Source organism: Anarrhichthys ocellatus, unplaced genomic scaffold (assembly GCF_004355925.1).
Source record: "Anarrhichthys ocellatus isolate YVR2014 unplaced genomic scaffold, GSC_Weel_1.0 scaffold27, whole genome shotgun sequence".
Lineage (NCBI taxonomy): Eukaryota > Metazoa > Chordata > Actinopteri > Perciformes > Anarhichadidae > Anarrhichthys > Anarrhichthys ocellatus.
In genome coordinates this window covers 2,561,596-2,573,922 of record NW_022280057.1, presented here as the reverse complement: position 1 = coordinate 2,573,922, position 12,327 = coordinate 2,561,596, and the positions used below count along the sequence as shown (strand labels likewise).

Sequence of the window (12,327 nt, the reverse complement as noted above, 5' to 3'; positions counted from 1 at the left end):
GTGAACTGTCTGAAAACACAAAGCACAGCAGGCCTCTTTGGTCAGCTACTTCAGACAGGGTTTCCAATGATCACAGCCTGTCACAAGTCACCATTCAGAGAACAGAGAGAGAAAAAAAACCTACACGGGCAGAGCAGTATGCAAACACCAAAACCTATATCAGCTTTCACATTATTTCATGTGTCAGTTGAAGAACAGCGGCACAAGATTCTGCTTGTATATATTTTTCTATTTTTGTCTCCCCACCATCAGAGGAAGATGAATGATTAATGCTCTGTAGAGCTTATGGCAACAGCATTCTCTCTCTCTCTCTCTCTCTCTCTCTCACACACTCTCTCACACACACACACACACACACACACACACACACACACACGCACACACACAGTGAAGCGATGAGATGGGACAGCAGTATAAAGGACTCTTAAACATCTCTGCTGCCACTGCGATGTGGAATTGACTCTTTACAAAGAAACATCAACAAACCAACATAACAATCATTCAAGACTCATTAAACTGACATGAATTTGCTCATTTTTTCCCCCCATAACCTTCCAAAACATAAAGATAAATAATATAAAAGCAGCTGTCGGATAAAAGATAAGAGCAAAACAATAAAACATTCTGAATGGATGAGTGCAAATTATTCACTTTTCAACTTTTATTTTATTTTTTTACTTCATCGTTTCCCTTCCACAAAATAAAAGTCAAATAATGGAACAAAGTATAAATGGTAGAAAGAATAAATCATTTCCTGGACGATCTGTTGTCAAGAGGCAAGCCTGATTAAAAAAAATACTTTCAATAAGAAGTTCCTGCACAGCAGAAGATAACTGTAGAAGGAAAAGAGATATCGCTGCTCTTCCTTCCTGTATCGTGCCGAACACACGAACACACAAACTATCCGTCCTCCATTTCTCTCTTTCATCATCTACTTCTTTTACTCTTTTCTGAAACCCTATCATCATCATCCTCCTCCTCTTGCATCCACTCTCTCACCAAACTGTTGTGTTGAACTTAGTCACAGCGTTCAAAGTGTTTTCTGGCTTCTGTCCACATCAACACTGCGTTGCCACCGTGACGCCCTATCAACACATCCTGTTAAACCCGCGTTAACAGCTGCTATACTGCTGCACAGAAAGGAGCTCACAAAACTCTTCCGTTACTTCTTGTGCACCCACACTGACTGATGAGAGACTACGAGTTAAATGCAACACATCCAATTAATTCAGTACCAACGTACATATCTGCTCATATCAGCCATGAATTGATAAATAAAACGCCTCACATTCACCGCGTCCAGCTTCTCCAATATAAACATCTGCCTTTTTGTTTAGTCTTCCATGATTATAAAGTGAATATCTTTGGGTTTTCAACTACTGATCAGACAAAACAAGATATTTAAATTAATTCTATTGCACAGAAAATAGCTGATTAATTGAAAATAGAATAATAATTGGTTGCAGCGCTAATACAAATCATTTATATAAACATATAATTTAGAAAGATAATAATTTCTCTGGTTTGCCAAATCTTTACTCAGAAAGTCACCAGTGCTTTTACCAACAAGTTCCTTTAGTGTCAGTTCATGTGTTGTTCAGGTTACATTTCTTTCAGGTAAAATGTTAAAGTCTCGACGTTAACGCACGATTGTAATAGAAAATGGATGCTCAAAGCTAAACGTGTACGACAAATGTGTGACTCAGCTCAAAGTCCTTCAGCTCTGTTGCAAAAATAACACAAAACACTTTAAGGTCGTCTGCATTCAGTTTTCACAACATGTCGTGATGCAGGAACGAAATGGCACTAATCTTTCTCCGTTAAAACTCCTTTGGATCTCGTTTTGGGAACAACAGCCCTTTTGTTCTGCTGTGAGCGACACCAGCGTCTAAAATAAGGTGTAATGTCCCTCTCTGTGTCACAGTCAAAGGTCATTGGGAGAGATCCACAACTTTCACTGCATCAGCAGCATCACATTGTTACACAATATTTACAGGCAAATAGCACAAACACCCACTGAGTATATTGCTACCTTATGGACAGATGTGTCTGTTTAGTTTTTTGTATTTCTTTTTGTTCTTTTTACAAAGAAAAACTACAGCCCATCCTAAAGTGGCCTTGCTTCCAAGAGCGAATCCAGTATGGGTTGCCAGGCTTAAAACTACAATTCCCAGGCACTTGATTGTAACAAAATGTACAGTAAAGTAGTCCACTGGGTCAGCATGCCTCTGATGCGCAGAGAGAAGGCAGCAACATTCAAGGTTAGACCCAAAACACAAAAGCCCTCAACCTCCCATAAGAATAAAACAGCGAGCATCCTCAGCATGCATATCAAAGTTATAGTACTCTTGTGGTATACTGTACATTGACAAATTAGCTAGTGGTTGGTACTTGCATTTACACACTATCACATGCTGCTAGACCTCTGAGCAATGCTACAGTAAGGTGACTGACACACAGCTTTAAGCAAAACTAAGAGAAACTGGTACTCAATTACCAACAAAACCCTAAAATAAATAAAGACTATATTACAATTATGGCAGATGTCAGAGAGGTGTGGAAGCGAGCAGAGCGAGAATGAGGTAGAGACGGGGATTTGCCACAAGAGGAAGTGAGGAAATGGAACTGAGAGATGTGTGGGGGGGAAAGAGGAATGAGGCAGGAGCAAAAGGGGAAAACAAGTGGAGGAACAAAAGAGGGAGTGTCAGGTACGGGTCGTTTGCTCAATAGCTTGGATCAGTCAGAGTCGGACGGTTGTCTGGGTCTGCGTTAAAAAGACTTTCTTCACATCCGCAAGCGGTGGTGGGGGTCCGTAAAGGGCGGGTCAGAGTCATCCATGGGCAGCACCAGGCGTGTGCCCCTCATCACCAGCTCGTGATCTCCGCACGTCAACTCTCTGTCCAAGTCGTCAGAGATGGCGGCGCCAGCGAAGGCCGGACCGCCGCTCGTGTGGGAACCTGACGCATCTGTGCTGACTGTGATATCGCCATAGGTCAGGTTGAGATCACCGTCCGACAGGATGAGGTCAGAGTCGTCGTCCTTCAACTGGCACTCATTCTGGTGAGAGGGAAGAGGAACGATGCAGATACTCAAACCAGAATACAGCAAAGGATTTACCAATAAAAGATCGATTATTATCAATTCAAAATCTTAAGTTTCAAACTGGACCTCGGTGCTTCATGATTCATCAAAATAACTTTTTTTTTTTAAAATCGGTTAATTCTGGATAAATCTTAACAAAAAACACAGTTCCGCCAGAAAGAGCTTCCGTATGAACCAGTGTCTGACCTCATAGGCCTGAGGGCTGGTGAGGAAGCGGGCGAGGGGGCCGCAGCAGGGAGGCAGCGTGGCTGTGAGAGGGGGGCCGCTGTGAGTCAGGATGGGCTTCAGGTAGCTGGAGAGGGGGCTCGAGTCAAGGACGCATAGAGAGTGAGTGGTGAGACGAAACAAACATTCAAGGATTCCTCAAAACTTAGGTCATTCACTTAAAATACATGAATGACCTTTATATTACACAATAATAAAAGAGATCATTTGTCTTTAAGTCTGAACATGGTGCTCCCTCTGCTGTCGGACACGGTGAACTACAGTAGTCGCCACTCCACTGGAGCAGGTTTGATGCTACTAGCAGTTGTTTTCTGACGTTTATGACATTGATTAAAAACTAGACAGTTGCTGCCAAAGGATACTTGTGGTCGAAGTTGTACCAAATTCTGAAAAGCCAGGCACTTTCTTGTTTGGTGCTTCTTCTCTCTGAGCCTTCAGTGATGCTCACCTGTAAAAACAGAGAAAATGCAATGTAGGCGTTTTCTTGCAGTCACATGACAGCAATAAGGATTCCACAGGGGCCACACTTACAGGGTTATCTTGATCAGAGTCCACTCCCACTCTGTTGAAGGAAGACAAACACATGTAAACCGATAGCAGTTATAAACCGTCGGGGCAGAACAGAGTTGTGAAGCGCGTTTCCCCCGTTTAGCGAGTTCCTGAGCAGCAAGTTTGCGTGTAAAAGGTGGTCGAGCTGTAAAAAGCCTCAAGCCTTCACCAGAGCAGAGCCAAAGGTTGTACTGAATGATTCCTGGAGTTTTAACCTGATGAACCAGGTAAACATGAGTCATATCTGGACAAAAAAAAAAAAGCATTTGATAAAGTAAATTTCTCTGACATTATCTAAAATTCCCCAGTTTGTTTTCAATCAATGCTAATAGCAAGTCCAGCTTGTCCCTGGAACGGGTAAGATGGGTGAAGGAGAGGCCTACCGAATACGCTGGCAGGACAACATCTGGGTGGTGCCACCTCCACAAACCCAAACTGTAAAGAAGACCACGAGCAGAGTGGTGGAAAACATCATCTGACGGGCGTATGTCGCCGTGTCTCTGATGGACAGGGCAAACGTCATCGCGCCTCGTAGCCCTGAGAAGCAAAGAACGCAGAATTTTACTCACAAACAAGTATGCAAGTTCCTATAAAAGACACTTCTGGTGATCTCTGTTTACAAAACTGTGTTGGTTATCTTTGTATCGACTCGCAGTGAGCTGCAAGAAATTAGAAAAGTGCATCCACAGGGTGCAGAGGTGCTTAATCTAATCTATTAGTCATCTAATACAGCGATTACAATATACACAATAAATGTCTTCTTCTATCTGTGTGCCACTAACCCGCAAACATCATCATGTGCTGGAAGTTGGACCTGATCTTGTTGCGTCGTCCCAGATTAAGAAGGAACGAGAGAGGGTAGATGTTCGCAGCTCTCCCCAGGAACACTGCCACCTGAGTGGGAGCGAGGTTAAGGAGAGGACAACAAAACAGAGAGCCAGGGAAGTCTCCTCGGCCTGTGCCGCGCTCGTTTACCGCACCTTTAAACCCATTACCGCTTGCTTCTCGGCGGTTAGTTGTAATACTGTGAGAACTTCCCTCCTCTACGCTGGTACTAACATGCAAATAGCCAGCTGTTGCAAAGGGTTACATCAGGCTTTATTTCACATGCAAAGGATACAAAAGCTCCGACAATGAACATGGGATTAAAGACATGGCTCTGGAAGGTGAACAGGGTCAGACCCATGTAGGAGAAGATGAAGTTCTCTGCCAGGAAATTTAGCAGCTCAAACAGCTGCAACACAAGAGAAACATCAACTGATTAAAGAATTCTTGACAAGGTCACTGATAAACTCCACCGTTAACCTTTTTTTTTTTTACCGTCAAAATAAAAGCACGGACATTGTGAAAGAAGAGAGTGAGCAGTGGTGTGGCTGTAGTGCAGGTCTGACCTGTTTGGTCCTGTCCTGGGAATCAGGAGACAGGTTGTTGAAGGTGTAATGAGCCTGAGTGATGCCACAGAACAGCACAGCGACAACACCTGCAACACACCAGGAGGGACCGAGATACAGGGGAATCAAGTCCTTTATCTGATCATTTCTTATAGAATGGCAGCAGATTAAAGTACAGTGAACCATCATTACTGTGTCTGTTTCAGCATGTTTAAACGTGTGTGTGTGTGTGTGTGTGTGTGTGTGTGTTTGTGCTACCTGTGAAGCCACAGGCTTCAGCCAGCAGGAATGTGCTCCATGACATGAGGAAGAACAGAGCCGTCTCCAACAGCGGGAAATCTCTCAGCTTGGTGAACTTAGTCACGTATGGACAAGAAGTCAAGGAGCTTAACGGAGACGCTACAAAATGAATTCATATTATAACTTCATAACAAGTTTCCTTTTCTTTCAAACAAGTGAATCTGGAAAAATCTTGTTTCCAAAGCAAAGTGATTTTGTTAAATCGACTCATGGCTTCTGATGGAGCAGTCGTCCATATTTCAAAATACTCAGTCGACAGTATTTCTAGAAGTGGATTCCTCAAACAAGAAGAATACTTTGTAAACAAGTCCCATTATTGACTCATTTTTTATACCATTATTTCTCGGAATACAAGGTTGTTTTAGTGATGTAGTATTTTTTACGAAACATCATTTATCACTTGAATATTACTAACAACTGAGTAATAAATTCAGACTTAATTTAACATTTAACTACTTATGCTTTGTAAACATGCTCCAGCGGATGCGTTTTACATTTCATTACATGTCTTTCTTGGGAAAAGATTTAGAAATAGATATTCCTTAATGTATGAATAAATAAATAAATAAAAGATATGAGAGCAGTGACGACCCCGGTGGCCACTCCCAGAGCAAAGGAGCCGCTGAAAACTCCGAGGAACATCCCGAAAGACTTCAGCAACGCCATGACCTCGAACGTGTTGTCCCCTTGTGGCTGGTAAGCTACTATAGACCTGAAAGAGCACAAGCGTACAGAGAATGTGAATCAAGTCAAACATTAATAACTGCAGACTGGAGGTTTACAGAGTCATGAACTAAAACTAAAGCTAGAACACAGTGAATGTAGAAGGCACTTGTATCATATGATGTAGCTGTCTAACATGTACTGTATAAATGCACATTCCACCCCTATAGCAGGTCTCCTCGTAGAGGGACCTTTTTTGATAATAATAATTTCATAAATTTTGCTTCTGCTGATAAAGAGCAGGCTTTCACAGCAAACAACTCTCACTCATGCAAGTTAAGATAAAGAGAAACACAGAGTGATGTAGAATAACAAAAGAGTCTCTCACTCTATTTGGATAGTTCAGTGTTAGTACTCAACTCATAACAAAGTGGCTGACTTGAGCGTCTGCTGAAGTGATGTTACTGTGTGGAAATAAGTAGAGATACGTAATTCATTCGTTAGACTGCATGCAGGTTAGTCTGAGGTCAAGCTTTCTCTGCAAGGAACACGTCACTGAACAATCCCAATGAAGGTGACACCTCTCATCAAACGGGGCTCAAACAGCTTATGAATTGGAGTTTGGGATGAGAGGGATTTTATTGCAGCAGAATTATTTAAAATTCAGCAGGATAGCCGTCAGTAAGATAAGTTATTTTGCGATAAAATATACTGAAAGCGATGAATTCCCCCTCACCATTCACAGCCCCCACTCACACAACAAATCAGCAGACATTTTGTTTTTAAGCGTCCTGCCTCCTTATTGGCCCTTTTAATAAACAGAATCTTCAAAAAATAATGGCAATGTGTTTGTCGCTGACTCATCAACCTCAAAAAAAACGGTTTACCAAAAAAAAGAAATAAAATGAATAAATAAATAAATATTCTGGATCTCTGGGTGAATAAGGCAGAGTCGAAAAACAAATGGCCATTGATTCGTCATGTTTGTCCCAAGGCACTGCAAAGGCACACAAAGCCATGTTCTACTTAGTTCACCCGTTCAATGGGCTGGTCTGAGTCTCTCCGCAGGGACCGGCCCCTCCACTTTGCCTGCTATCATAATTTACAATTCTGTGGAAATAATAAACAGTCCCATGCAGAGGAGGAGGAAAAAACATGCGTGTTAGCTTAGAGACCACCTCGTGTTTAGCATGGCGTTAATGAGAAGCTGTTATTAGGTTCGTTAAAAGGTCACTGGCTGATCGATAAAAAAAGCATGACTTGCACTTTCACATGTCTCTGTGCACATTCAAGCTGGTTTGGGATGGATGCAGACTCATGGTTTGAATGTGACGTGATTTTAAGAGGACTCACGAGGACAGAACCACGGCCACCGCATCGTTGAGCACGCTCTCTCCAAACAGCAAAGCGTACAGATCCACGTCGACCTCCAGCTCGTTGAAGATAGCCAGGACCGTCACTGTGAACAAAGAGCAACACAGTCAATGGATTTGGTATTTTTCATTTATTGAATATATCTTTTCTAAAATGTTTCCCCAACCAGCTTCTCCAATGTTTGTTCTCTCCACTTTTTCCTCGCTGTGGATCACATCTCCATGTCAGTTGAACTTTGTGTCGTGTGTCATTTCTCCAGTGAACGAATTATTCTCAGTCTATTATATTAAACTTTGACAAATCTTTGGTTTTCTGTTGTTTGTGTCCTGTTTGCTAGAATGTGTGCTTCACGCTTTTAACATTTCAAAAGACAAAAGTGAATCCAGGTTACAATAATTGTTAGGCCATGTCCACACTACTCCCTTTCCATTTGAAAACGCATATGTTTTGCTACTTTTACACTGAGCGTCCGCACTACGCCGGAGTTTTCCAGCACCGGAAAAGGAGGAGTTTGAAAACGCTCCCGAGGACGGAAACTCCGGTGTTGCCTCTTCGTGTGGACGGTCTAAAACGGATATGTTTGGAAACGATGACGCCCACACACGCGTTCGCTACTTGATTGGTTCTTAGCAGTCACGACGTGTCCTTCCCGCCCCTATCACCTATCACGTGACCATTTCCCGGAAAATCACAAACAACAACAGCCTTGATTACTGATCGACTACCAGGTTAATTCAACATGTACAACTGATTACAGGTGTTGCTGACCTTGTTTACACAGCAGCTGTTAAGCAGTTAAAGTCTGCATTTTTGCGGAGAAAGCAGCCGCTATTGGAGCAATTAGTCGTATTTTTTTAACTAAGCAACCAATCGGCTTCCTGTTTACACCGGCACCCACCCGCATGCCCAGAGTACGTGAATAGTCACGTGATATTCGTTTTCAGGCGTTTTCGTATGGACGGAGATCATTTAGAAAACGATGCTGAAACGCCGTGTGGACGGAGATCGTTAGTGTGGATGTTGCCTTACTTGTAAGTAACTTGAATGACTGAGATCGAGCATACATACCGGGGTCAGTGGCTGAGACAATGGCTCCAAAGAACAGACAATCGGTGAAGAAGAAGTCTCCAGCCAGCTGTCCCACCCGCTTCATTAGCACCACACAGCCGTACATCAGCAGCCTGATGGAGCAACAGCAGGTGGTTTTGCACATCATCATAAACAACACTGACTTCAGTGGCATTAAGGGAACTTTACCACCACAGTAATTGACATGTATGAATACTGCTCTGCTGCTGGCTCTTTTGTGGCCATATGTGTGTTAGATTACAGTGTTAGTTTTTTGCAAATTAATATTCTCACCCAATAACAAAACAGGAAACAACTGTCCCCAGGAAGGCGTAAGCCAGGATGGATCCCATGTTACGGAAAAAGTGTCTCTGAAAGACAAAACGATTGAACAACAGTCACCTGATCTGATCTGCTACTATAATCATCATTCGTCGACTCAGGACATCAGGAGTCAAACGTGTTAAATGTTTCCACATTTTGTCTTCGTGCACCGGCAGAGAGAGAGCCTAAAATACTACTGTACCCTTTTCAAGCTGTAGCCAGCGTGGAAGATGATGGGTGGGAGGAGAATATTGAAGAACACTTCAGGGTCAAAGGTCACCTGAGATAAATACAAAACAAATGGTATCACATTACAGAATTAAACATAAAAAGTTGTTTGATGAAGTAGCTCACATGACAGTCGACGAAAAGTTATTATAATAGCATTTTAAATGTTATAGTACATCTCTCAGAGGGCAGCATCCTGCCACTTATTTCATCAAAAGTAATACACCTTTTTTAAATAAAAGTTCCTTATCGGGCTTCTATAAAAAGAGAAGATGTGGAGAATTCATGCTGCATAAAGATACAAAACCACATAATATCTTTTACTAAGGATGCAACTAATTATTACTTCCATTCTCGATTAATCAGATTTTCTGGATTAATTGATCAATCATTTTGTGGTGAAAATGTAATGTAATCGAATTTCCGAGAGCTGAAAGTAACGTCTTCAAACTGGACGTTTTGTCCAATAATAAAAAATTTCCAAAGAATTTCCAGTTGATTGAGTTAGTGATTGATTCAGTGATTGTACAGTTGCAACATGACGAGCAGAAAACCCTTAAACCTGTTGACAGATCTATAGTAATAGTACAGTAATGTGGTGGCATTACAGTATAATAGTGGAGTAAGTTTTTGTGGTCAGACATAATGAAACATTTCAAACATTATTGACGGTCTGTACCTTTCTCAGCATCTCATTATCTTGTATATCGTTCACCTCGTTGGCACCGATCTCTCCTTTCAGAGTGTACTCGTAGAATTTGCCGCTGACGTTGACCAGCAGGGAGGGGGGGCTGGCGTTCACGTGGCAGCTCATCGTGACGTTGCTGATGTCCCGAGGAACGTGGATGCCATAACGCAGGACCACGCCGACAAGTACGCCTGGGAGAGAATAAAGGCAAGACGGAGAGGATACAGAGGGTGATTAATGTAAAGCCGTCTATGGTTGCAAAAAAGAAGGCCAACATTGATGAGGTGTCACGAAGGGAGTGAATGTGGGGTGAGCAGGAGGAAAATAAATGGAGAAAAAGTCTCACAAAGCCAGGCTGAATGACAGAATGATAGGAAGTTAATGGTCCTGTCAAATTATACCAGACAAATTAGGAATATTGCTTAACAGGTGATTAAACTTGTAGGAAGAAGTTGAGTGACATGTTGCTTAAAACCTGACGCAAATACAGTAACCGGAAAATATAGGAGCTGACAATCAAGCACAGGTGGTACATGCCAACTCTTATCAAGCAGTAAAATGCCAACACGGTTCATGATGGCTCTGTGCCATTTCAGTGCTCCAGTAGGCCAAACTGGTTAGCCTGGACACATTTAAGTAGACACACTAGAATAGAACAGAGTGGTTGTCTAACGTGTGTTTGTCCTATCAGGTGTAGGAAGGTTTGCATGTTGGTGTCTGAGTGAAGGAGGAATCAGTCAATCACATATTGTGCAGCCTCCTCGACAAAACGTCCTCCTCGAGCTCATTCATCCTTGCCCTTACCAGACCACAGAGTGGAGAAGTGAAATTTTGAGGGTGGATTTTCATGGTACGGTGGCCATAAATACTTGACTGCTTGTGTGTAATGTTCAAGATCGAGCAGGTGTTCATATTACCGTAAATAAGATTGCTGCCTAAAATGCGCCACAACGTAGCAACGTATTTGGGTTGGACGAATGCACCCAGACACGCAATCGTATTTAAATCTAATTATTAGCACAAAACGACAGTGATGACACCGCTGCATTCCCTCAGTCACTCACCATAAATCATCGCCAGTCCAGTTTCGTGCAGGAACCTGAATCTCCGGTGTTTGAACAACCAGATGGTCAGGATGGTGAGGGTGAGGAGCATGATGAAGATGAGCAGGTCCGCGCTGTCCTGCCGGTGGCTCTCCTCAGCCCTCTTCTCTGTAACGATGTTCTCCATGGCACTGTCCTCCTCTTGAGGTGAAGATGCTCGGCACACACAGATGCTCACAGACAGACTCACTAGCACGAGCAGCCACAGCGTCCTCGTGACCCTCCTGGCACTGTTGACAGTCAATTTAAACACCATTTTCGGCTACTCGGCGGTCCAATGCTGCAATGTCGTCGTAGATAAAAAAGCAAACTTTGTGCTAATATGATTCACGGACTGGGGGAGAGCAGGAAGACGACAGCAACAGAGGTGTCGGTTCCAGCCCGGAAGTGAAACTATATTTTTTTCCAGAAAGCGTACTATGTTTATTTCGGTGTAAAAGCACCATGACAAAATGTCGCTCCGTTTAAAGACACCTTAACAAAACAGATAAATAAATAATTGTGTGTGGTTAAAATTAACAAAGTTATTGATTTTCCCGTTTTTCACGAAACATTTCCATAGCGGATCATACTAGTTACAACTGAGGACTCTTATTATGAAATCGCAATTTTTCATCATTCTCAACAGGAAGTGAGATAAATATATGCATTTCTGTTATTTTGTTCAATTTGGCTCTTATGCGAGATTACAATTTTAAGTTAAACCAAATGTGTAACGATACGAAGGCGTTTTTGTGATGACGGATTTGTTTAATTTACAATACATAAAGCACAACTATAAAATAAAACAGCTAACTATAATTACAATTATTTGTCAAATAAGTGAGATTTAGTTGATTTAGTTGTTAGTCATCTATTTCTTAAAACGTTTTTCCGTTTGTTATTTCCCCCGCCATAAAGTCTCGCGATACAAAGTACAAGATGGGAATTAATGTGACGTTCGAATTTATCGGACATAATTTATTTATAATGGATATATACCTGAACCTGAACTATTGCTAGTCCTTAACCATTGTTCTGTAATTCATAAAATGTATAGATTTGATATAAGACGTAAAATAAGGTGTATGCTAGTTAGCTAGTTTGCCAGTCAAATAAAGAAACACCAAAATACTTTACAGGTGAAGACAGACAGTAGTTAGTGACGTTACAAATTTCCGAGGAGTACCTGAATGTAGCAAGTGTCCACTGTCGCCATGCCCATAAGCTTCGTGCAACGCTAGCTAGGCTGTGTTGTTTTGTTAATCACAAACAACATATCTGGGAATATTATCATCGTTTGAGAATATTCATGCACCTGCACCGTCCAAAT

The 12,327-nt window shown here is 42.1% G+C and overlaps 2 protein-coding genes across 2 annotated transcripts in view; one reads left to right on the top strand and one right to left on the bottom strand.

Moving 5' to 3' along the window:
* Window positions 1-2,076: 2,076 nt before the first annotated feature.
* Window positions 2,077-11,391, bottom strand: slc9a6a (solute carrier family 9 member A6a). The gene is made up of 16 exons (XM_031862574.1): window positions 10,977-11,391; window positions 9,904-10,103; window positions 9,199-9,276; window positions 8,967-9,043; window positions 8,673-8,785; window positions 7,584-7,689; window positions 6,144-6,279; window positions 5,526-5,631; window positions 5,268-5,356; window positions 4,997-5,110; window positions 4,659-4,770; window positions 4,260-4,413; window positions 3,859-3,889; window positions 3,690-3,775; window positions 3,289-3,394; window positions 2,077-3,057 (listed from the first exon to the last, which is right to left on the bottom strand). The coding sequence occupies exons 1-16, from the start codon at window positions 11,269-11,271 to the stop codon at window positions 2,785-2,787; spliced, it is 2,076 nt and encodes a 691-aa protein (XP_031718434.1). The 5' UTR covers window positions 11,272-11,391; the 3' UTR covers window positions 2,077-2,784.
* An 806-nt stretch (window positions 11,392-12,197) lies between these two features.
* The window catches only part of taf7 (TAF7 RNA polymerase II, TATA box binding protein (TBP)-associated factor), an 8,433-nt gene continuing 8,303 nt past the window's right edge, over window positions 12,198-12,327 (top strand). The window contains exon 1 of the mRNA XM_031862575.1: window positions 12,198-12,327. This exon is cut by the window's right edge and continues 32 nt beyond it. The gene's annotated coding sequence lies outside the window, so the exon portion shown is untranslated.